General features: G+C 39.5%; 2 protein-coding genes across 2 annotated transcripts; both read left to right on the plus strand.

Annotated features, from left to right (window-relative positions):
• Positions 1–1,398: 1,398 nt before the first annotated feature.
• On the plus strand, positions 1,399–14,046 carry SPO11 (SPO11 initiator of meiotic double stranded breaks). Its single transcript, XM_018073729.1, has 13 exons — positions 1,399–1,544; positions 4,137–4,250; positions 7,073–7,161; positions 7,678–7,744; positions 7,951–8,059; positions 8,662–8,748; positions 9,731–9,767; positions 9,991–10,100; positions 10,967–11,066; positions 11,576–11,613; positions 12,410–12,486; positions 12,682–12,793; positions 13,347–14,046. Exons 1-13 carry the CDS (start codon positions 1,399–1,401, stop codon positions 13,464–13,466), a joined length of 1,206 nt encoding a protein of 401 aa, XP_017929218.1. The 3' UTR covers positions 13,467–14,046.
• Positions 14,047–15,060: 1,014 nt separating this feature from the next.
• Positions 15,061–22,244, plus strand: RAE1 (ribonucleic acid export 1). The gene is made up of 12 exons (XM_018074013.2): positions 15,061–15,079; positions 15,438–15,534; positions 15,687–15,791; positions 16,417–16,509; positions 16,920–17,006; positions 17,368–17,454; positions 17,668–17,739; positions 18,070–18,177; positions 18,468–18,574; positions 18,671–18,746; positions 19,277–19,471; positions 20,918–22,244. The coding sequence occupies exons 2-12, from the start codon at positions 15,445–15,447 to the stop codon at positions 21,002–21,004; spliced, it is 1,107 nt and encodes a 368-aa protein (XP_017929502.1). The 5' UTR covers positions 15,061–15,079; positions 15,438–15,444; the 3' UTR covers positions 21,005–22,244.
• Positions 22,245–25,539: the final 3,295 nt, after the last annotated feature.

The following is a 25,539-nucleotide window of genomic DNA, read 5'->3' on the forward strand; positions in this document are numbered from 1 at the left end:
TGATGACGTAAGTTAGGAGTTGAAAATACGCCTTGGCATATCATAACTGCAAAAGTAAAAGCTGTTAAAATATTTAGGATTTGCTTTTTTTTCTTAAATCTCAGCTTCCCTGGAAGCCAGTGATTCACAACTCTTAGAACTGGGGGTTTATTGTTTGCTTAGAACACAAGATTTTCAGAGCGTGTTGAGAAGGATTTGAATATGTATCGTGAGACCATTGCAAACCTTTGGAATGCTGAAAGCTAATGACAAAAATAGTGTTAAATCTTTAATCTCAATAGAAGTTGAATTCCATTTTGGGGAAGGAAGTGGAGCTGGAGCTTTTGGCTCTCTCAGCTTTCCTCCGGCCACTTAGAACAGTCAGGAACAGGCGTTTGACATTAAGAGCAGAAGGAAATGGCCGGTTGAGCAGAAAGGATGAGGAAAGTACTGACAGGCCATTCGGCTGCTTTCTAGGCCGGATTTGTTCCAGCAGTCTGGGTGCTGCGGAGGTTGTGCTGGGACATCTCCTCACACACGGCGGCTCCAGGGACGGGTCTGAGGGGAGGCCATGGTTGGGCGGGATGGTGGGAGAGGGGCCTGTCGGGGGGGCGGGGCCATCACCTGTCTGTCAGCAAGAGCGGGAGACGCCATTGGTCGGTCAGAAAGGGCGGGAAATGCCATTGGTCGGTCGAAAAGGGCGGGAAAAGCCCTCAGAGGGTCGGAAAGAGCGGGAGGAGCCCTTGGTCAGTCAGGACAGGTGGGGAAAGACCTCCGTTGGTCAGGAAGGGCAGGAAAAGCCGATCGTTGGTCAGAAAAGGTGGGAAAAGCCGTTGGTTGGTCATAAAGGGTGGTTAAAGCCCTCAGTTGGTCAGGACAGGTGGTAAAAGCCCTCAGTTGGTCATAAAGGGCGGGAAAATCTCTCAGTCAGTCTGGAAGGGCGGGAGAAGCCCTCAGATGGTCAGAAAGGGCAGGGAAAACCCTCAGTTGGTCAGGAAGATTTGGAGAATCCTTTGGTTAGTCAGGAAGGGTTGATGAAGCCCTCAGTCGGTCCAGATGGGCAGGAAAAGCCCTTAGTTGGCTGGGATGGGCACAAAAAGCCCTCAGTTGGACAGGATGGGCAGGAAAAGCCCTGAGCTGGACAGGATGGGTGAGAAAATCTCTCAGTTGGACAGGATGGGTAGGAAAAGCCCTCAGACGGACAGGACAAGCAGTGCCAGCTGCTACTTGTTAGAAATGGAGGGAGAAGCCCTCAGTTGGTCAGTCAGGAAGGGCGGGAAAATCTTGACCTTGGCTGCTACGGAAAATTTCTGCCTTTTCTCTCTGCCCCTGGTTTGAGCTCGGATCATGAGTTTTACATCCAGCATGCAGAAGAGCAGCTTCTAACTTCTGTGGTAACCTCTTTTGTCTCTTGTTAGCATGGCTTCATCCCTTCCAGAGGGGCTGGATTGGTCCGTGCCAGCCGTCATGGGGGAGCACGGTGTGTGCTCCACTGAAGTGCCAGCTGGGAACAAGGCCATCTTCAGGGAAACAAGTCTGTCTGGATGTGACAGCCACGTCCCCAGGTAAAATATGTGGAAAATAGCACCTGTACTCTCTTCCTATGATAATGCTTAAGTAGGTAGCACACGACTGCACGGAATGAGCTGGTGCTAAGGCAAAAAACATACTCCCCTACAAAAACAAAGGGGCTCTCACGCTGCAAACGGAATCTCCATTCTCTCAGATCTCTCTAAAATGTCTGTGGCTACAGCCAGAAATAGAGAAAACCATGACAAAATGAGTATAGTGAATTACACCAACAAAAAACACTCATCAATTTTTAAAGAGTCTTTCTGCACACAGTATATCAGTCTCAAAGGATAGAACAGATTAGGAGCATCATTAAGGTATTTTAAAAAGAAAAGGCTAGATGATGATGATGATGATGATGATGATGATGATGATGATGATGATGATGATGATGATGATGATGATAAGAGTTCTTGGTCTCTGGCAGGGTATGGAAAGCTCATGATTTTAGAGATGCACAGTTCTAAGTTTTGGAGAGTGTTGGTTTATTACCTTGCAGATTTTTATTTGTAACTGTTTCTTTTGGGCATTTATATTTTTTGCTTGCTAAAGATGCTACAATATTAATCTTTTATGCAGTTCTTGTTTTATACAGAAACAAGTATCCACTCATGCTGCAACCTGTTAGAAGTGATCAGGCAAACCCTGTGAGTTGTGCAGCACCTTCTCCTTCTCTGCTCACATGTCACTGTTGACTAAACCACAATGAATTTTAAGTAGGCATACTTGGCCAGTGTTGCATGTTTGCTTATTAAAATTCAGATAATCTCTGCAAAAAGGGACAGAATATCAGCAGGGGGTACCCAAAGACTTGCTGTCCTCTTCCTCTTATTTTACATTTTGCATATTGCATATGACATTTACAACTTCTCTTGGCTGACAAATTAGGAAATTGGGATTGGAACAGAAACCTGGACTTTCAAATTCTGCAGCAAACCTGGAAGTAACATGTGGAATATTAAGACAGTTACAGTGGACAGAACCAAATGAATAAGTAAAATATTTATGAGTATGAAAGCAATAACATGGTTTAGATTTCCTACCTGTTCTTTCTTCCATCTGCCCATACAGATTTTTATTGTCATCAGCACTAAATTGTGTGGTGTTGGAGCTCCACACCAGAGTCAGCTTTGCTTACCTGTTTTACCTCTTGCTGCATGGCACATTGAGCTCACCAGCCAACCATTTCCTCTGTGCTTAAAAGAATTTCTATTTTGGATATGACAGAGAGATGTAAGATTTTGAATTTGGGGGAAGAGACTAGGAGTCTGAAATTTAGGGAGTCCTGGAACTAATTCCAAAGCTATTATACAGTAGAAAATTAATTTATATATTGGCTGCATGAGCAGGCCTTCTTGTACCATCAACACTGCAAATGCTTCAATGTTTTACCTTTTTGAAAGTCATTAGTCTCTTTGTCTCCAAATTTATTCATCTGAAAACCAGGAAAAAACTTACATTGTGTTTCTTGAACAGTTTAATATTAGCAGACAAAAATGTTAGTAATACCATCAGGCTTTTTTAAGTGCAGATACTATTATGACTAACATTTTAAAATAAAAGGTTAATACTCTCCAGAAATTGCTCTAAAAAATAATTATAATTCTTTTTCAGCAGAATGGGGAGTGTGTGGAAGCTGAGCTACAAAATGGAAGAAATATGGTCAGCTGATAGAGGGGAGCCTTAGTGACAATTCATTGTTATTTAAGGAGACTCAGCCCAGCTTTAAAAATCATTGCTGATGCTGTAATGGGATAATTCATTTTGTGTGGCCTGTGCTGGTATTGGCTCATCTTTTCTCAGTGTATTACTTAATGATGAAATTGGACCTTGCTGATAAAACTTTGAGCTAAAATAAGTTCTTTATAATCCTTAATTCCTACCTAGACTTCTGACAGTGTATAGTACACTTGTAATTTTAAGGTCAGCTGAAGTGTTGGAGTCAGATTGCTTATGAAAATAAAAAGCATCTGTCATAACACTCAAACCAGGCCAGGGTTTTGCTGTAAGGGATCTGCTGCAAGGTTACTTTGTCTTTTTAGGTGAAAGATCCAGATTTTATTCTCTTCATGGTGTGTCTGTCGAGACTGAGCCTTCGAATAATTAGAACCCCTAATAGTTTGTTCAGGGCAGCAGATCAAAAGTTAATGGGCAATGGTACAACAGGAAGTGTTTGTGCTCTTGAACACTTTTTAAATTTACAGCATTAAAAAAAAACTTTGCTGAAATCACAGCCAAAGCCAATATTACATCATTTATAGTAAAACATTAATCATTAGTCACAAACCAGCCGCTTGGTCTAAAAGTTCAGCTGGTGAAAAATTTGATGGTTTCAGGATTGGATAGAAATATACTTTAAATTGTGTCCTCAGTCATGCATCTGGAATGGAAAGGCAAAGGTTTTAGGGAAACTGAGCAAAACAAAATTAAAAAACAAAAACATTCTTCCACATTTCTGAAACAAATGGATGCTGAAAGCAGTTTTAGCTTCCATGATTTTTGTAAGAGTGGGGATACTTGATCAAAACTCAAAGTAGAATGAGATTTTATCATATGATCTATATCATTAATTGTCTTGGTTTCAGTTCTGAAGTTCTTGAAGCAATAGAAAATGTTATTCAAGGTGTGCTTCAAAGCTTGGCCCAAAAAAAAGCACCTGTTCTCACAGTGGCAAACAGAACAGACTGGAGGAACGTAGAGTAAGTAGTATGTATTTTAAAGTTCTGCCTTCTATGAATATAAATGCCATGAATATAAATTTGATTATATAACTTCCAGAAAAGTTAATCGTACGTGGTTCTGTAAGTATTAGAATCCATAAATAATTTGACTTCTTAAGAAGTAATGAACAAATAAAACATAAATGCTTAGTAACCACTCCAAACAGGCATCGTGTATTAAATAATAGCAGACCATAGCATAAAGGAGAATGTAAAACCACTGTAATAGGGGTTGGACAGGAAAGGGAGGTACTGTAAACAATCATTTTCTGGAAGCAGTAGAAACCAGAAATGATATGTTTTGTTTGAGTGAAAAAACCTGTTTGGGGCTGGAAGAAATTACTAGCAATTCCACCCTCCAAACCCATTCTGTGCTTTCTTTTTTCTTTTTCTCTGCTTTTCCTCATGGTGTCTTATTTCTTAAAATGATAGTGATAAACTTAGCTTTTTATTCTTCAGAGAAGCTGCGTCTCCCCTCTTCCCATTGTGTTTCTTACCTGTGTGGTTTGTTTTAAGTTAATCACCAGCCAAATAAAGCAAACCAAGTTTCCAATATGTTATCTAAATTTCAGGTCTTATGCCAGCTTATCTAAACAGGATTAGAATAAAAGCAACTTGTCCTCCTTTACAGCACACTCTGTGATTTGTAGGAAAGTGCTTATGCAACAGTATTTTTCCAAGGAGCTCATTCAACCTGAGAATCCCCAATACTAGGAGATTAACTGCCTTCTATAATACAGAAGCAAAAGAATAAAGGAAGACACAAATCTATCTCTGGCCTTGTAACAGCTTTGGACACCAGTGGGTTAAATAATATTCAGATTGATGCGATTACAGAGGTGCTTGTAAGTGGACACATTACCAACATTTAAGGGGGAGGAAGCACAGCACACTTTCCAGGTGTAACACTTTGGTGGAACACTCATTTAATGAGAACAATAAACTTCTGCCAATCAAAAAACCTGAGGGGCCTGAAGGTAATCAGTTAACTGAAAGGCTTGTATGTTCCAGGGAATTTAATGGTTTGTGTCTTGATAGTTTGACAAAAATATTTCACTCAGATGTCTGTAAAATTAAAATACTATAACAAAGTTATGCAATGTTTGGCAGTCTTCAGGGAAATGGCATTCCAGGCTGGAAAAACAAATGTGAGCCTTTAGTTGCCATCAAAACACATATGAGGAAAAATGTTCAAATTAAAACAAGTTAAGATCACAGTATGTTAAAAATAAGACTCATCAATCACATTAAAAAAAGCGGAACTATTATTTCTGGTGGAGAAATATAATCTCAGATATGTATTTCCATTGAACAGTGACCTATATCCCACTTTAATACAGTTCAGGAAGACTAAAATAACAATAAATAATCAAAAATAAAATCAGGATGCCAAAATATAATATGAATGGCAGAAAACACAATCAGTGGGGCATTATTTTTCTTTTTTTTAGGCAGCTTTCTCATACCCAACCTATTCCAGCTGGAATGTGCTGGGCAGGAATGAGTAGAACAAGGGAATGATTTCATGTTTAACATGTTCCTTGTAAACATTTGTAGATGCCCACAGAGGTATTTACCTGAGAGTGATGTCAATCAGTGAGAATGTCAAGCCTTAGGTAGTACAATCGCTTTCCATTTTCCAGTTTTATCTTTTCAGGAATTAAAAAAACTAAATACACAAAAAAATTCCCAGTAGTGGAATAAAGATTTTATAGAAAACTCCTCTGCTGGAGAAAGCACAGTCCTAGGAAGAATTGGGGTGTTCCGGGTTTAACCTGGGAGCAGCTCAGCCAAGTCTTGATTACAGTTTTCCTCTTCTTCTGTTACAATGTAGAGAGCAGGCAATGGCTAAGCACAAATTCCTTTTAAATGTTGCACTACAAAGGCAATAAAGTTACCTTAAAGCTGGCAGGGAGATGCTACACTGGGTTGTGCCTTCGGGTTTGTGCAGCGTGTGTGCTCTGCCACCCAAAGGATGCACGAAGCAAAGCCTTCGACAAACAAATTAAGAAACGAGAAGTGGTTTTAGGTGAAACTACAGCCATTATACCACGAGTGCTTTTTAATAGTACACACAAAACTGTGAAATGAAAAGGAGTGCTTTAAAGTTAGGACTGCCATATTATAAGGCACTAAAATAATTTTCTGTAAAATAATGAAGTGTCCTTAAGAAAATAACTGACTCTTTTGGAGAAATGTGCATCTTCACACACAAAACAGTGAAGCGTGAAATGGTGGAGCTCATTTAGATTAAAAAGCTCTTTAGAGGACAGGATGAGTCACCTTTCTGTTTCCAAAAGTTAATAACAGAGTATAATTGAGTTCTTCTGATAATAATTTAAGGGTATAAACTAGATAATGTTATTGTAATCTGAAATAGTAACAGCTTTTCACACATTCTGCATCAGAAAGTCACTGTGTCAAACTTGATTTCTAGTGTTCTAATAATGCTTCACATTTTTTCCTGTCATTTATTCCTTTGTTTTCATTTTTAAAAGTTATTGATGCTGATATATTAATGGTTCTAAACATAACTAAAATATTTTTCTTGTCTCTGCTTTTGTCTGGAAACTTATATGTTTTATGCTTAAATTCAGTCTTGAAGCATCTTGGGAAACTCTTTCCTGCCTTTTTTCCTCTGGCCACTCTAACTCCACCCAAGCTGATGGTTTCTATGCTGAGTTTGAAAATAGCCCTGGAGTATTTGATTATAGGAAAGGGGTCTGAGGCTGAATTACCTTGCAGACAACAATTTACATTTATTCAGTGAGTTTACATTGTATTTGTTTGGAATGTGTCAGATTTAAAGATTCTGTAGGTCTACAGATGATACCACGTTGTACTACAAAACAGATAAGAAGTGACTGCCCTCAATCAGCATCAAGATTTGGTAAGTTAAAAAAAAGTCCAAAAGAAGAATTGGGGTTTTGATTTGGGTTTTTTTTTTGTATTGTAGTTCAAAACTTTGTAAAAAAAAAATTAATATATTATGCACTGCAGTTTATAATTGTGTGGCTGATATAACCTGATACTATGACCAACCCTTCAGCTTTTCTCTATTAAATTATAGTGAGTGACAGTGAAATTAATACAATATTTTTAGAGTTTTTCCCCTTCTTCAAAAAGCTGGCTAGGAAAGGAATCTTGGAATACAGACAATAAGGTCATTTCTTTTTCTAACTCAGTCATTTAATTTCTTGGCCTGGACATCAGGACATACATTCCCTCACTTAACTCCATCATATTTTTTCTCGTTATGCTAGAAATTATTGAGTCTATTGATTAATACAGTTTCTCTGTATTTTCATAGCACATTAAAATTTCAGTTTTATTTATGGGTCAATAAAAAGACAAATGATTATATAATCACTTCAAAAAATTGATATTTTGTAATTTTTTTTCCCAGCTCTTATGCTCAAAATATTATCTATGATCTATAAGATGGTGCAGAGCAATACTTATGCAACTAAGAGGTAACAGACTTAATTTCTGTAATTTCAAATAAAGCTGTATTTTAAGTATGTTTCTGTGCAAAACAGCCTACAGGATGCAAACCTGTAGGATTCCTGCACAAAGAATGTTTCAGGTTGATCTGATTGATGATGCTCTTTATAAATTTCTCATGAGCCTGCAGCTGCTTCAGGATTATAATTGCAAATACAAAATTGTGTCTTGACAGAGATATATATTATTCAGATACTCTGCTGTTTGGTAGCCAAGGTGCTGTGGACCGTATAATCAATGACATTTCCTGCATGCTTAAGATACCTCGGAGAAGTCTGCATATAGTAAGTGGGTTCTTATAAATGTTTTTGTCATTATTTCCGAGTCTTACAGATTAAACTGAAAGGGGAAGTATCATGAAAAGTTATCAGTGGGAATTACGTTGTTAAAATAAAAAGTGTCGTTAATGAAAATGAAACCTAATTATGGTTTGTCGTGGCACTCAAAGGGTTTCTTTCTTCACAGAAAATTCAGAGTTTGCTTGGTGGACAAACTGCCAGCTAAAATCACAGAGGCTTTTGCTATTATCTCGTGAAGGCAGTGCTTAAACTTTAGAGTGCAAGGCATCTGTTTAGCAGTTTGTACTCAAATGGTTTGCTAACTTGGGGGCTAAATGAAAATTAAAATATATCAGAAACGTAACAACCAGTCAAATTCACTTGTATCTCGTGCCTTACAAGGGTTCCTTTGTATCTAAAATTATTTATTGTAAGTATGCCTTGATGTGCACGATGACAACAACATTGCTTAGTGTTTAAGAGGCTGATGGCAGTTGATCACTGCTTAGTACTGGCCAGGATTATTTTCAGAAATTTCTTGTTTTGCCTGTGCAGTGTGACAGCCTGTAACTTTCCATTTATTGTGTACAACTTACTATGTTTTCCAGCTGTCTACAACTAAAGGTTTTGTTGCTGGTCATTTAAGTTACACTGAGGAAGATGGTACAAAAGTGAATTGTACCTGCTGTGCAACAGTATGTATTATAAAACAGAAACAGTAATTCATAGCATCTGCCTTTACAAGATACTTCTTGTAGTTTAGGTCACTGTACACATTTATTACACAATTCTGTCACAATAGATTGACTTCTGGCAAAAGTGGTTTAAGGAGATGAGGTTCAACTGACCTAGTCCTGAGAGATTTCCTATAACCATGCAGAGTATGAAGGCAGCAATAGAACTCAGACTTGCTGACTACTGCCACAATTTTCTGGAAAATGTGTTCACTGTAAGCCTAAGTCACTCATTTCAAAAACTGAAAGGTAACCTTAGCTGCCCATTACACTTTGTAAGCAGTGCCTTGTTATTAATACTCTTCTGCAGCTCTTCATACTTTTATTTGCTGAGTTCTTCCACCCTGGCACCGGAGGTGATTCAGCAGTCAGAAGTAAAAAGAGACCACACACTTCAATATATACATATTCTTTTGCCAAGTTCTTCCTCCAGTTCCTGTTTTCTCATCCATATGCTTGCCAGATTGAGCCACTCCTAATAGGAGATGCAAAGTAAACACTACTGTGTCTTCAGGCTCTGGCTCCAAAATACGTATAAAATCAGGTTATAGGTCAATAAAAGGAAGGATTTAATTCTTAAATATTTTAAATTTGTATTAAATTGTCTACCTTCACACCAAGCAGACATTTTTTTTCTGGCTAAGACAGGTAAAAATTAATCAGGTTATTGTCACTATCTGTCACGCCCCTATGATGAACAATCTTCTGTGATAGTTTTGAAAAGCATCTTGTCATGACAGGGGGACTCCTGGAGAATGACACAATAGAGCAGGATATGAATGGCTGAATATGCTTATAAAAAGGTGAAAATGTCAAGATTGATCTTGACAAGATGAATGGTTGTTTCGAGATGCAATTGTGTCCTTCATTACCTAATGCTGTTATTTTAAAATATATCATTTTTCTCTATTTAAAATGAATAATCTCATTTGTGTTGTTTTAGGCAGTCTCTGTGCCATCTAATGTTCAAGGAATTAAAAGTATCCTTTGAGCAAGAACTCTCATCATAGACTGAAAAAATAAAGTAAAAACAAAGAATATTCCAAATTAAACAATGTTCTGGTAATTTTTTCTTTGCTTCTTGGCTCTGAAATAGAGTCATGATCACTGCTTTTGGCTCCAGAGCAGGTATTTCAGAGCAGTTAAGTTTTAATTGATTGGTATGATGGATCACTTTGCATGCAGCTAGCCTTAACAGAAAAGATTTAATCTCACATGCCAAATTTGTGTTAATTGTAGAAAAAGATGCAACTTTTCAGAGGCTCCTGGATGATGACTTCTTCAGCAAAGTGTCCCCATGTATCATGGTTACGGTATGCATCTTACATTTCATATCCTCTAGCTAGACCTAAGTTAAGTAATACTTCAGTATTGCAGAGGTGCTCAAACTTGGGCAAAAGGCCATAATAAAATTAATATGAAGCATATATAGCAATAATTAAAAAAATTTTATTTTCCTCATAGAAGTATGAAATATATATTCTAAATAGTTATTTCCTCCAAACATCTCCTCAGAGCTTGGTAGCTTATCAGCTTCTTGTGCTGCTGCAAAGTCTCAGAAAGGCTCAACTGCTGAGGGACCTTTTGTCCTTCAGGATCCGAGGTTTAGCAAACCCAAATGAAACAGAATTGGTTGATTTTGGATTGTACTGAAGGAGCTATGGAGCCAGGAGAATTAATAGGAATGTCTAAACTCAATATGCATACAATGAGAAAAAAACAATTCCCCACACCTGAAAGAGAGAAACACTTCTCCTATGCTGCATATCATTCCATTTTAGTCAGTCATAGCAAGAACTTGTTTTATATTGTTCCATTAATGCCATAAATATTATTTTGAGGTAAAAAAGTGGCCTTCCTATACCAGCTTTTACAGACACTAGGGTTCCTCTGTACATCAACTCCCAGACCTTACAAATTAACTCCTTGAACAGAGAAATGTCTGATACTTCTACAGTGCCCAGAACACCTGCCAGGCTGCTCCCAGCCCATCCCTCCCTCCTCGCAGAGCCAAAATAGAAGCATAGAACTCTCCCTGCAAAACAGCTGCTGGAGAAATGTTTCTGCCAGCATTTTGTTTGTTTGTTTGCATGCTTTTAAATGACAAATGTAAACATATATGTAGCCAGGTGTTGTTTTAGTTAATCTAAAACTGTTTGCTTTTATTTTATTTCTTTAGGGAAGAGGTGTACCAGATCTTAATACACGACTTCTGGTCAGGAAGCTGTGGGATTCTTTTCAAATTCCTATTTTCAGCCTTATGGATGCAGACCCACATGGTAAATCTGTAGAGGTTCAGTGGTATAAAAGGAAAGCAAAATTTGCTTAGAATGTCTTTTCTCACTCTTATGGGAAGGTTCTGAGAGCTCAGAAATCCGACACAATCAGAAGGTTCTGTATCTACATTGATCTCAGGTGAAATTAGGAAGATTAATGCAAAAAGAGAAGCAGCTGCTCAAAGCAAGAGTATTAAGAGATATGGATTAGACAAGATAAAGAAAGACACCTTTGATGATAAATGCTGGACAATGTGTAAAAGAGCTGCTTGTTCTTGGGTTTGAATTGACCATGCATAGACAGTGTGAAACATTTAACTGTGTGAAGGTGACTTATTATGCTCAAATTCTGATTATTTCGACATACTCTAAAAATATTTCTAAGCCATAAAGAACCTCACTAATCATAAAGCCATAACTGTTATGCCATAAAATTGAATTAGACAGTCTCCTTAAAAATGCCCAGTGTGCAAATTAACAGACACTTGATTTTTTGGTATTCTGCAACCCAGGTGTAGAAATAATGTGCGTCTACAAATATGGATCTGTGGTGAGTATATTTTTTCCCCTTAAGTACATTGTTTTGTAGCCTAGCCTGGAAGCTGGAAGGTATGAAATGCTATAACCTTTGTTAGGAGGCTTGTTTTGTTCAGTTACAGGGCAACAGGTGTATCAAATGAAACTAGAATATGCTGTGATCATTACGAACAATGGAAGTAATTTACTTGGCTGTAGGGTGCTGTAGATGACAAAAGTTTTCATGGATTCTAAAAGCAACCTGACAAAATCCGGTAGTATACCACTACCAGTTCTGGCTCAGAAAGTTGGAGTTACAAACCATTGGGAGCAGGGAGAGTATTCTGAGAAGTATCATTAACTGCTTATTTGTTTTTACACTTTTCCCTAAGATATTTGATGAAGCCATGATATGGGATCAGATGAACCTTTGTCTGGGTTATTTTTATATGATGTCATACTTTATAGCAGAAAATACCAGAAATTTCCAGTTTTGATTGTCATTGCCCTCTTGGCTAATTTTTTTTTTTTTCAATCAGACACATATTGACTGTAAAAATCCTAAACAAACCGTTCAGACTAGACCAGCATGAACTGCACTAGTCTAGAACCTGTCCTAGGCCAAAGGGTGCCAATTTTATCAAAGGAGGGGTTTCCTGGCAAGGGGACACGATAAACTTCAGTTGCACTGTGCTCTCCTGTACCGTTCTGAGAGTGAAAATGCCCACTTGTCTTTGTAATACAACCTGACCATGACCTTGTAAGGCATATATCTCAAATAACTTACACTAAAAATCACTGAGTGTTATAGCCAACCTTTCTTGTTTTAGTCAATGTCTTTTGAGGCCCATCATCTCGCTGTTCCATCTGTAAAGTGGCTTGGTCTCCTTCCATCTGATCTCAAGAGGTTAGTAGTTCCCCAAAGAAACTGGAGTGTTCTTCTGGTTCATAGACAGCAGATGCAATCTGACTTACTGCACAAATATCCATTTAAATCCATTATTCTTTTCATACATTATTTTGGCTTAATATAAAGAAATAAGCTGGGAAAAATATATTTTTAAGTGTGTGAGAAAATCTAAGAACTTTATTTTCTTTTCAGATTAAATATAAGTAAAGATGCCCTGATTCCATTTACAAAACAAGATCAAAATAAGTTGGCAAGTATACAGAAGAGACCTTACATTGCTTGTCAGCCACTGTGGAAAAAAGAAGTGTGTATAAACCTACTGTTTCCTATTTCTTCCTCCCCACAGGACAAATCCTGTGTCTGACAAGCAGAACCAGTAAGGTTTTGCAGCCCTAAAAGAAGGCAAGATTGGGAAAGCCCATGCCCTGGGATGTCTCTCTGAACCAGGGGGACTCAATGGCTCTCAGAAGCATTTTAAGCTCTCCTGCCATAACTGCTTAAAGCAGTTCCTTAGTCAGTACTAGACCTCTAATCTTGGCTGTAGCTTTTAAAATATAAACATCTCAATTCAGGCACATATTCTGTGAAATGGTTAGAATGGAAGAAAAGGGGTTGTGTACCTCCTCCTTCCTGTTGATACTCATAAACTGTGTTCCTGTGAGGTGCACACAAGAACATACAATAATCAATACTGTCAGCTCAGTGACAGGGACTTTGCAGCACCATTTCCAGTCATACTGACTTTACAATTTTACATGCACATCCAATGAGTGTAATTCTTACTTAAATTCTCACTTACCCCTGGATCAGGCTGTTACAGCATCACACATTAATTTTTTTTTCCTTTTTTTTTTAAGCTGGAAATGATGGCAGCATCTAAACTGAAGGCTGAAATTCAAGTTCTAACTTCTCTCTCACAAGATTACCTTTCCAGAGTCTATTTACCAAACAAACTGCAGTTTGGTGGATGGATATGAGCACTGTTTTGCAAATGAAATGCTTTTCTATATATTGATTTGTTTTGTTGACTGCTCTTAGAGAAAAACCCTGCAGAGACAGAGGAGTATCTGTCAGCTTCTTGTAAGGTTTCTTTATCAATCTAGATTACAATTTTCTCTTTTTGCAGAATACTGCTGCTTCCATTCTATGGTTTCTGCAGTGTAAAAGTGCCAAATGCAATGATACACACAGAAAAGATAATGAAATACGTTTCTTGACAGAAAAATGTTAAGTTTAAAAATGTATCCAAGAATTGCTTTACCTTCTGTCTTAAAGCAGAAGATGATGCTGTACCAACCTTTTTATTTTTGAAGGGAGTGAAAGACTTGGTTAAGAATTTATTGTATGTGACTCCTTTTGGATATTGTTTTAAGTGCAACATGGTAGGGGTTTGTGTTCACTGTAAATTCAGACCAAAAAAGTCAGAGATAATTCTTTATTTCTGCATGTCTCAAGCAGCTATAAATATTCCAGCAATCAAATTTCTCTCTGTCTTCCATGAATAAGTAAGAAAGCAGATGTTACTGATTAAGAATTTAATAAACAGTCCTGTTAATGATGCACATCATAACAGAATTCCTTGTTCATTTTATTTATTTAGTTGGCTCTAATACAGTAAAAAGGAGCAGAAAACTGTGGTGATTAAAGTGTACAATAACTTTTATGTGAGGAAGGCAGATTGACTGCCCAGAAAATAATTCCAAAACTGTCCTAGAGAGTTGGCAGCACAGATCTTACAGACAGTATTTCAGTATATTTATCCAGTTGGGGTTTTTTACTGCTCTTCCACCAGTATTAAATTCGAATTTAAATTCCTTTTTATTTACTGTACAGTAGCAGTGTCACAACTGATAGTGATGGCTGGTGTCCAGTGTGGACCCAGGGAACACATGGATGGTCCAGCACCAGGAGGGTCAGGTCAGGAGCTGTTGTGTGTTTGGCCTTGAGGAAGGATTTATCTGCATGAGAATGAGTTTCTGGAATAGCTGGGGCAGCATTCAACCAAAGGTTTAATGCTGTTTGAAACGAAACAGGTGACATGACACAAGCACAGAACAGAACGTGCTGACTTGGAAGGGACCCACAAGATCCTCGAGTCCAACTCCTGGCCCTGCACAGGCCCATCCCCAAGAGCCACACCATGTGTCACACAAACGCTCCTTGAGCTCTGGCAGCCTTGGTGCTGTGCCCACTGCCCCGGGGAGCCCGTTCAGTGCCCAACCACCCTCTGGGGGAAATCCCTTTTCCCGACACCCCCAACGCTCCTCTCGGGAGGGACTCGTTACAACGGCCCCGCCCCGCGCGCCCAGAGCGCAGCCGCGGCCCCGCCCAGCGGCGCGTGCGCAGGGGAGCGGCCCGTCCCGTGCGCGCGCTGGGTCCCGGTCGCTGAGGGCACGGCCGAGCGGGCCCCGCCTCCGGTGGGTCACGGGCAGGGGAGAGCGGCCCCGCTCCGCCGCTGGGTCACGGGAAGGGCAGCGCAGCCCCGCTCCGCCGCTGGGTCAGGGGAGGCCCGGCCGGGCCCGCAGCGCCCGCGGGACTCCTGGGGGCAGCTCCGGCCTCCGCCGGCCGGGAGCAGGACCCCGGCGGAGCTGTACGGCCTTGGTGCCCCCAGGCGGGGCGTGGGGGGGGGCAGCACCGCGGGGCGGTCTCGGGCCAGCGAGGGGCACGGCGGAGATGGCTCTAGAGAGGAATCCCCGGCAGGGAATCCTCGGCAGGGAATCCCTCCTCCCTCCAGGCGGGAGGTGTCAGGGGTACAGCTGCGACGAGAAGTGTCCTTTTATTTATTTAACTAGTTAATTAATGAATTTGGTATATCTACATTCCTGAGTGTTTTCCAGGGCCGCGCTGGTGTAGAGGCTGCGGTCAGACGCCCCGAGCACGCTGGAGGGCCTTGCAGAGGCTTTGCTGAGGGCCTTGCAGGGCTCGCTGAGCCTTTCCCTCCTTTGCAGGGCCAAGATGAGTCTGTTCGGATCCACGTCGGGGTTCGGCACCGGCGGCACGAGCATGTTCGGCAGCACCACAGCAGATAACCACAACCCCATGAAGGTACGAGTGCCAGCCCCCGTGGGCACCACCGTGCCGCTCTGTGTGTCAGTGTGTCACAGCAGAGCCTAAAATTTGCTCCGTAGGAGTAATAAGATCTCAGTTCACAGTCTTTCAAACGTGGCAAGTTTTGTTTTGTCTCCTGTTCTTTGTAGGACATCGAGGTAACATCTCCACCTGATGACAGCATCTCTTGTTTAGCATTTAGTCCACACACGCTGCCGGGTAATTTCCTCATTGCAGGATCATGGGCCAATGATGTAAGTACTCCCAGTCAGACATGCAGCTGAATAACTTGGGAGCATTGGTGCCTAAACGGCAAAATGGCATCCTAAAAACTTGTACCAGGGCACCTGATTATATAACTTGTTGAGGAACTCTAAAATTTGTGTCTGGTACCAAGCCACTAAGTTTGACAAAGCTGGTAAATCATCGAGTTTGACAGTGTAGCCTCAAAAAGATTCAAGTTCGTGCAACATTATTCAAGTTTGTTTGAATTGAAGGGTGAGATCCCAGCTGGCAAAAGCGGGGAGGGAAGAGGAGTGTGGGCATGTTTTTTAACTGTTGTGTTTGATCTACTGGCTGGTGGCCTGCAGGGAGCAGCTCCTGCCCAGCTGGGAGTTAAAGGTTCTGCAGGAGAGCACGGTGAGGTTTTTTGTGTTCTTAAGGTATTTTGAGGTGAAGTTGAAGTTGTGGGGTTAAGTTTTGGCTGTACAGGTGAAAGGGACATAATCAGAGAAAATAAGGTTTCACTAATTCTCAAAAAAACTACAAACCTTGGTGTTTATAATCTCACTTAATGTTGGATAAACTAAGGCTGGGACCTTCAAGACAATCTTTTAAGTTTGTGTTACTATGTTACCTCTGCATCTGCTTCTGTTACAGGTTCGCTGCTGGGAAGTTCAGGATAATGGACAGACAATTCCAAAGGCTCAGCAGATGCACACAGGGCCTGTACTAGATGCCTGCTGGAGTGATGTATGTTCCTATTTAAAATACACAGTTTTGACCAAAACTAAAAAAATTGACATGTGGTTTGCAGGCAGATGAGTAGATATAGCCCATGGTTGTTTTATAGCTTTACATTGCTGTAAATGTGTGCTAAGTGTGTCCTGGTGGGATAGACTGACATGGGCTCAAGAAGGTTAAAAGTGAGTTTAAAAGCTAAGAGTGTATTTTAAGCTAGATAAAACCTAGCACTGTTTGCTCTTTTATGACATACAGGCATAAATAAATGTCCATTTTTATGCTGCTTCTTCGTCTTGCAATCCCAGTATGTGTTATATTGATGTTACACTATTATTAGAAGAGACTGAGACTTGGCAGTTTTCTGACAGATACTTCGTGATAGAACCAGTTAATCTCTTGGTCCTATTCTTGTTTTTTAGGATGGGAGTAAAGTATTTACTGCTTCCTGTGATAAAACTGCCAAAATGTGGGATCTCAACAGTAATCAAGCGATTCAGATTGCACAAGTAAGTAAGCAAGCCCCAAACTATTAGGTGGTTCTTTTTACTTTTCTGTTTGTATTAAAATGTACCTTTCTCAGCATTTTTATATTTTTGAGATAGTGAAATGCACCTGAGTAGGTGATCAGAGTGATTTGAGTAACCTGTGCACCTGTTTCCTCTGTTTCACTCAAAAGAACTTTTTCCATTGCTGCAGTGATCTCACTAAGTCACCCTGCTGCATTAGAGGGGAAAAAAAATTCAGATATCATTGTATTGATACACTTTCACAAGTGTAAATAAATACAAAAATATGAGAAGCATAAACAAGAAGCATGGCCTGTTATATTAGTAATTGCCTGTCTGTTTGTCCTTTTTTTTTCTTCAGCACGATGCTCCTGTGAAGACTATCCATTGGATCAAAGCACCCAATTATAGCTGTGTGATGACAGGAAGCTGGGATAAAACTTTGAAGGTATGATTTTCTCAAATGGACACAAAGTGTGCTGGTCATTTGTGTGTGAAAGTATGTATGTGAAGTGAAAATATTTTATTAAATGCTAATAGTGGAATAGCCTCACTTCACAGAATGAAACAACTTGTGCCAGTTGTGTGGCACAGGTTTTACTGAAGTAATTTGAATTCTCAGCTCCCAGTGTAAGTTTGTTCATTTTTCTTTTCCCATCAGTTCTGGGATACCCGTTCACCAACACCTATGATGACACTGCAGCTCCCTGAAAGATGTTACTGTGCAGATGTGGTAAGCCAGGATATACAGGAAACTGGTGTCAGCAGGATGACTGGGAGTAGGAATAAACTGGCAGATTTTGGGGCTTCTTAGGGTAGTACTGAATACTGGTGGTATTTAATCTCTGTGCAATTTTAGTAGTAGAACATAATCTGATCTTAATTTCTCAGTGGCAGTGAAAAACTGACTTGTTATGTCCAAAGACATGTCTACAAATGAACTTTGTTCTTCTTCCCTCTAATTCCTTTAAGTTCATCAGGGTTTTCTGTGAAGTAATGGACTTCTCTGCCATGCTGTTAACACAAGTGTCTCTCTTCCAACTTGTTTTGCAACCTTATCCAGGTTCATCCTATGGCAGCTGTGGCTACTGCAGAAAGGGGTTTGATAGTTTACCAGTTAGAGAACCAGCCTTCTGAATTTAGAAGAATAGACTCTCCTCTTAAACACCAGGTAAATTATAATATTTGTTATGAGTGTGTTTCTACAGATTATTGACATTCTGGGCTTGACATTTCCTGGTAAAAACAAGCACTATTTCAAAGCCAAGTTTTCTTAGTGTGGCACATGACCTGGTCTGCCATTGATTTATTGGTAATTTTCATAAGGATTTAGAAATTCAAATACTATTCTCAACAGAATTTGACCCATCTCTTGACTTTGTTTGTGGTTTTGCTTTACTTTGATGTCTGTGATGTTTTGTGTCCGTTTCTCAGAATCCTTTGTATCTTTCTCAAATTTAGCATCGCTGTGTTGCTATTTTTAAAGACAAAGTGAACAAACCAACTGGATTTGCCCTTGGAAGTATTGAAGGAAGAGTAGCTATTCATTATATCAACCCCCCAAATCCGTAAGTATTCATTAAAACATCCTTTCTGTGTTGATCAGTTCACAATAATGAATCTAAAAAGATATTTTTTTAATTGCTTTTTTATTTCCCTCCAAGTGCAAAAGATAATTTCACTTTTAAATGCCATCGCTCGAATGGAACAAACACATCAGCACCTCAGGACATCTATGCTGTAAGTATTGAACATGTGCTACTGTATCACATATACAGGGCAGTTTACACTCATAATGTCAAGTTGGATCTGAATTGTTTGTTCTCCTTGACCTTTTGTCTTGCCAAAAGTTGTCTTAGACATATATTTAAAGACCTGTCATACTGAAAGAGAGACAAATTTTTATACTTCTCATAAAACAAGCACCAGATCAGCCTTTCACAAAATCATCAACAAGTGGAGTTGAGACTTGTTAATTTTGCAGATATTGAAACAAAACTTAATGTAGTTGTGTAATGCCATTATGCATAGAATTTTTAGGTACTACAAAAAAAAAGTGATGCTTTTCTTATTGCTTTGGTGTTTTTTGTTTGGTTGGTTTTTTCTCCAAAAATATATCTGAAAACATTGTATAAAATAAGAGTTCTATCTAGTTGATTTTTTTTTTCCGGTGTATTTACTCTTTTAGGCTTTAGCACATCTGTTGTGAGTGTTCCCATCACCTGTTCACACATGTGGTGTTTTACACAGTATGTTTTGTGGTTCTGCAGGTGAATGGGATAGCATTTCACCCTGTCCATGGTACTCTTGCGACAGTGGGATCTGACGGCAGATTCAGCTTCTGGGATAAAGATGCACGGACGAAGCTAAAAACCTCAGAACAGCTTGACCAGCCAATATCTGCTTGTTGCTTCAACCATAATGGCAACATATTTGCATATGCTTCCAGTTATGATTGGTCAAAGGTAAGAAGGTTTGGACTCTCATTCATGCTTGCAGTTGACAACTGAGTCTGTCCTTGTCATGTGAGGTTTCCACTCTTTGTTATAAATAGAAGCTGGGTTTTTCTAGTTTTTGAGAAAACTTACAATGGTCACTTTGGACACCTGATGAAGTTTTAACACTGAAATTGTGCATTCTGGGGGTTTTAGCTTCAGTTGGACAAGATTGCTAAACGATTCTGTCTTGCAGATGTGGATGAGCAGAATGTAAATTCCATGATTCAGAAGTGGCTGTGGTTGCTCACACACCTTCTGCCCTGGGCAGTGTCCTGGGGCAGTGTGGCACCCAAACAGGTTCCCACAGATCTCTTTGAAATGCACAGCTCTGCTTCCTGTGCAGGGGAGAAAAAGCTCTGACTGTGGTTATAAACACCCCAGTGTTCGAATGCCATGTACTGAATTTTCAATACAACTCAGTGAAGCTTTTTGATGGTGCTTATTTATGTGTTTCTCTTCCAAACTTAACAATATATATTGAAGAGAATCACAACAAATGTGTGGAAAATCAGTACTTCTTAATAGTTTAAGAAGGGAGGGTAGCGAGATTGAAATGTAACTGATTTCCATGGTACTTTGAGGGTCATGTTCCTTGTATTTATGACTGAAATGAATGCAGAAGTCACACAGATTAACTCAATTGCATGCCACAAAAAGCAACATTTTAATTGACTGCATTGTATCTAGTCTTCTGCCCAAAGTAAGATAACTCACCGGTGCCAGAGCAGATGAATTCTTCACTTCTAATGCTTGGGTAGACTGCAGTGGTAGAGATGGACCAGGGTATCTGTAAATCAGTATTAAGTAGTAAAACCAGTAGGTGTTAAGTACTAAACTTCCTTCCCAGAACTATTCTGTCCATAGCGTTGGTAATTTCCAACTTACATGTTGGACTTCAGTGGCTTTATTAGTGTTTACTCTCCCTGATTTGGATACTTGGGATGCAAATAATGTCAATATGCAAAATGACATATTTGCATCTGTAGTTGGGGAAGAGATAATTTTGCAGTTGCCTGTAGAACTTGGGCTTCACTTTGAAAAGGTGTGACCTTGTGTCATTTAAAAGAGAGAAAATATAGAGTGAAGCTGGGTGACCTTTAAAGGTTTAAAAAAATCATACTGAGTTTTTGTGCTGCACCTGTAAAGTAGAACTTAGAGATGTGTGGTTATTTTTTTTATACTTTTCAAATGGATAAACGTCCCTTAAATATTACTTTATATGCACAGTTCTTATAATTGCTTGTTATAGTAAGCTCTTTCTAATCCACCAGCGTGGTCCAATATCTGGTCTTAAAGGCTTTCAAATTAAGCCTTAATAAACAAAACTAATGGGATATCCATATTCTTACATTTTAAGGTTATGCTGATATTTCTTGTTTGAAGAAAGTAAATGTAGATTATTTTTCTTTTTAGGGTCATGAATTCTATAATCCACAGAAGAAAAACTACATTTTTCTGCGAAATGCAGCAGAAGAGCTGAAACCCAGGAATAAGAAGTAGAGTCTGACTTGTGATACTCCACTTGTTCTGTTGTTCCTGCCTCTGCTCTTTTGCCATCTGGGCTCTGTTGCACCATGGTTCAGTTGACTTTGGATCACAAACATTTAGCAGGAACTGTAAAAATTACATTAAGTGTAATCTGACTTGCTGGAGAACATTTTTCAGATTAGATACTCTGATGTGTTTAAGAAAGAGAGTCTCGTAATGACATGATTTAACCACTCTCTGTTCCACAGCAATAATGAAATTGCAGCAAAATCAACATCTGGGGTAGATGTTCCTGCTTTGAAGTGCAACCATTTGTATCTATGGATTTATTTTGTTAGTACAACATTAAAATTTGTTAATTATAATAGTTCTGGAGAAGTTGTATAAATACTGTATTTTTTTGTAAGTACTTGAAGAATCACCAGTAATTCTTCTCAAAGGAGGCTTGTTTTTCCTTATTAATAATTCAGGGGTTCTTTCATTGCTTTCTGGTTTTTGAAATGGAAGCATTGTCTGCTGTATGCCAGGAAGAAATGCCTTGCAGATTGTTCTCCCTCCTTTTTTCAGCTGAGTAGGAAGGTATGTAAGGGGCCAACAGCAGTGACAGAAACTCAAGACAGAAGATGGGCCCAGTGCAAACTTTAGTTTTTTCTAACACTTCAGCAATGGTCACAAACTTTGAGCCACTCACGCTTTTTCTAGTTCAAAGAAGTTGCCAGTGGTGCCAAGTGTTAAAATGTTCAGTAACACAAGCAAACCATTAAAGGTTTTATTCATGACCAAACCAGTGTGTGCAAAATTCTTGTGACCTAAACTGCTTGGAAACTGACACCTTTTAGCGTTAGAAGTTGGTTGTTCTGCATCTCTCTTAACGTGATTTTGTCCTGGAGCAGAGTGTTCAGGACTGAAAAAAATAGTCATTTTTGTAGTAACTAGAAAGTAGTGCTGGGGAGCTTCATCCAGATCAAAAATGCTGTGAAACAAAGCGAGTGGGTCTCTTTCTGACTTGAATCTACCACTGTTTACTTTTAACTAGTCAGTTGTATACATGCCAAAGTTTTCTTTTCAGAAGTGAATGCTTACTATTCCTGTCTAACTTGTTTATTTGATAATGACTGAATAAAAAGGGGGGGGCGCATGTATAGAAATACATGTCATATTGTACAAATTCTCTGTAAAACTGTTATGTTTTAATGCTTATGGTTATGGATTCATGCTGCATTTCAAATAAAATTTTTACTAAATGCTTTTTTATATTCAAAAGTTCTGTTTATAATACCGTGGACAGTGTTGTGTGTTCACTTCTAGAAGCAGCTTCTTGTCCTTTCACTGTAATTCAGCGGCATTTTCTGAAAGTCCACTCCTTTTCCTCCAGCTGGGAATGCATTTTCCAATTGCTGTTTCACTACAAATGATTCCTGTGGTTTTGGGTGAAGGAGTTGGGAGAACTGGTGTGAAAGGTCTTTTGTTTTGTGAGAGTGAATCAAGTTCCTTGGTATTTCGACAGGGATGATCTCTTCTATGTTTTTATTTCTCAAGACAATTTTTTTCTTGCTATCTCTATATATTACATGGGTTTAGATTTCACATTCATAAACTGTTTGTTTTCTTTAAGGTAGGAAAGAGTTCCCAGCACTTATATCAGTAGCTGGTCATTTCCTCAAACATTTTTTCTGTTTCTGTTGATCTTTTTTTTTCCTAAGGTTGCAGTTGTTATGAAGCAATTTTTGGTCGTCAGCACATTTTTCCAGACTTCCCAGTCAAGTGAATGCCACCAAGCAACTGCAGGCTCAAGATTAGGTGGATGTGATCGTGGATGTGCAGAACTCCCACTGGTGTAAACAGGGGAGAATGGAATGTATCATTGTTTCTTGTTTTAAAGAACCTGGTATTTTTAGTGTAAATACTCAACAGTGTGAATTGAGTGAGAGAAAATAGATTAGTTTAGCAGGTACATTTCTGTGGGAATCCCATGGAGTCGAACCTACGTAAGTGGACACTAAAGCCAGCACTGCTCAGTCTTGTTTTGCAATTTGTTATGTGTTGATATGTTGAGTAGTTATTCTCCTGCTGGACTAAATTTCTTTGTCAGTGAGGCTTCAGAATTATTTAGTCATCACCTGCTGCTTGTTCAGACTAATTTTAGACGGACATATTTTCCATTATGTTGCCGTGCATATTAGATATATTCAACTGGGAGGAGAGAGTCAAACTGAACTGATTTGTTTTCCATTACCAAAGTTAAGAGAACACACTGGCAATTTACTCCTCCCTGGAATTATTGTGAGGCTGAGTTGTAAAGTACACACAGCTGTGTGCCTTCGAGCATCAAACATAAGTGAGAGCTTATTCACACACTAATAAATGTTAAAGCATTTCTGGAAATGTATTAACTTGCTATTCTGTGGCAGTTACCTGTCAAAAAAACCTGAGTGAAGAATGTAAGATTCCTATTTTCACCAGTTTTTTGAAAGTTTGCTGTCAATATTGGTGTTTTATTGCACGAAAATAATCTTTGGCATAAAGAGCAATTCAGTTAAACCTTCCAAAATAGGAATATTTTACAATATTTTTAGATGAGCTTCCACCTGCTACTCTCACGTGTCAGTGGTTTTGCACATTGGTTTAATGAAGTGTATTTCAGAAAACTAAGCAATTGCAAAGTTTGTCTGTTAAAGCCTTTCACAAATGAAACCAGACGTGTTTGCACAATGGCAGGCAGGCAGAGTGTCTTAATTTACCATCTGTCAGAGGAAATGCAATACTGAATTGGTGAGTACTCCAGCTCTAGCACCTAGGCCAGGAAACAGGTCTGTTTTAGTTGTTTTCCAGAGAGGTATGGATTTGAGATTGAGGTGGGGTTAGGCATATGTGGGACATTTCAATTAAACTATTGCTTAGGCCTGGTTTAATTTAACTGTGAAAAAGTGCTGTTTGCAGATGTGGTGTTTGGACAAATTGTGTCAAACCACTGTCACAAGGTTCACGCTGTCTGGTCTTTGAAATGATAGAAACCACTTATTTCTCATTTGCTTTTTCTTCTTTGTTTGTAGAGATGGACCCGGGCAAAGTGAAATGCTGTTATGCTTTTTATGTCCCCAGATTGGCTAAGTAAGTGTCATTTGCAGTCTGAGGCGAGGTGAGACCAACTTCTTTCAAAAGTCTTTGATGGAGATTCACTGTGTAAAACGTTTCCCTTGGGTAGTTCACCTTTACCAGCCAGGTGAGAATCACCATCTGGTGCTGCAGCACACAGTAACAAACGGAACAAATTCGGAACAGAAGCAATTCCCTGATAACATTCTCTACACCAGCAGTTGCAGAATGCACAAAATGCTCCCGTTCAAAGCCGTTGCTGTAAATCTGCTGCCGTGCCAGGCGATGGCAGTGCTGATGGCTCCCGAGGAAAGCTCTCCCTGCAGCCCTGGTTGCGATGCTTGTCTCCATTGGAGTTCTGTGAGGAGCTGGCAGTGCTGCTGCATGTGTGCTGCTACATGTGTACAAAGTACAGTTATTTGTCATCTATTGTTCCCCTTTCCTCACTATCAGGCCCTGAAGGTCCTGTGAACCAAGTCAACCAAAGATATTTCTTTTTCCCCTCCCTGCTGGCCTCAAGATTCCTGGGCTCCAGGCCGATTGCTCTCTTCCTTGCTGGCCTTGAAGGTCCCAGGCACCCAGCCAGCCCAGTGCTGTTAATGATCCCACCACTGAACAGGGAGGTGTTACAGCACCCGGAGCACTGACTATAAAGTCATGGAGTTAGAAATCCTAAGTGGAGAATTCAGACCCAGACTGGTGCTGAACAGTGAGACCCATGACCACCCCGTGACCACAGTTGCCTCCTCCATCCTCTGCTTCCTTGGGACTGAATGAGTGACTCTTATTCTATTACATGATTTCCAAGTCTGTATTATGATTGTTTTATTGATACAGCAAACCATGTACTAAGATCCTCCAACCTGCAGAGGGCCCTGGTGATAAGAAATTATAATTTACGTTATAAATTCTGTATTATTCTACTTATAGATTGTACTAAATTGATTCTTCTTGTAGAAATCCTGTTACATACTAATCATAAATTCTATGCTATACTAGACATAATATCATCTTTAAGAAAGCTTTAACTGTAACTACAATTTAGTGCTGTCTTCACTCTGAAGGTCCCTAAAATCCTGTCTGTCTCCTTACTGTGAAGTGCAACAGGCTTAACTTAAAAGACAAAAAACACCAGTAGTATTGTGTTGACAAAATGTGTTGTCTTTGCACACCTTGGGCTGTGAATTGGAGTTGGTAGAATTGTGTATTTCATCCTGCAGCTCACATTCAAACAGCTTTTGTAATTCCAGGTATGCTTAGGTTTATACCCAGGCAGTGCAGGGCCCATCCTCCTGCTCTCAGCAACAGCACAGCCATTTCATGGGTGGAAACTGCTGCTGCTCTTCCCTTGCAAGGTCAGAATAAATGGAGCAGCATCTGCTGGCTGGCTGGGATGGTTCCAGCAGGCAGATGCTGGGACTGCTGTTGTGCAGGGTGTTCCGTGTACACAT

The sequence above is a fragment of the Manacus vitellinus genome, unplaced genomic scaffold (assembly GCF_001715985.3).
Source record: "Manacus vitellinus isolate BGI_N305 unplaced genomic scaffold, ASM171598v3 scaffold_26_pilon, whole genome shotgun sequence".
Classification (NCBI taxonomy): Eukaryota; Metazoa; Chordata; class Aves; order Passeriformes; family Pipridae; genus Manacus; species Manacus vitellinus.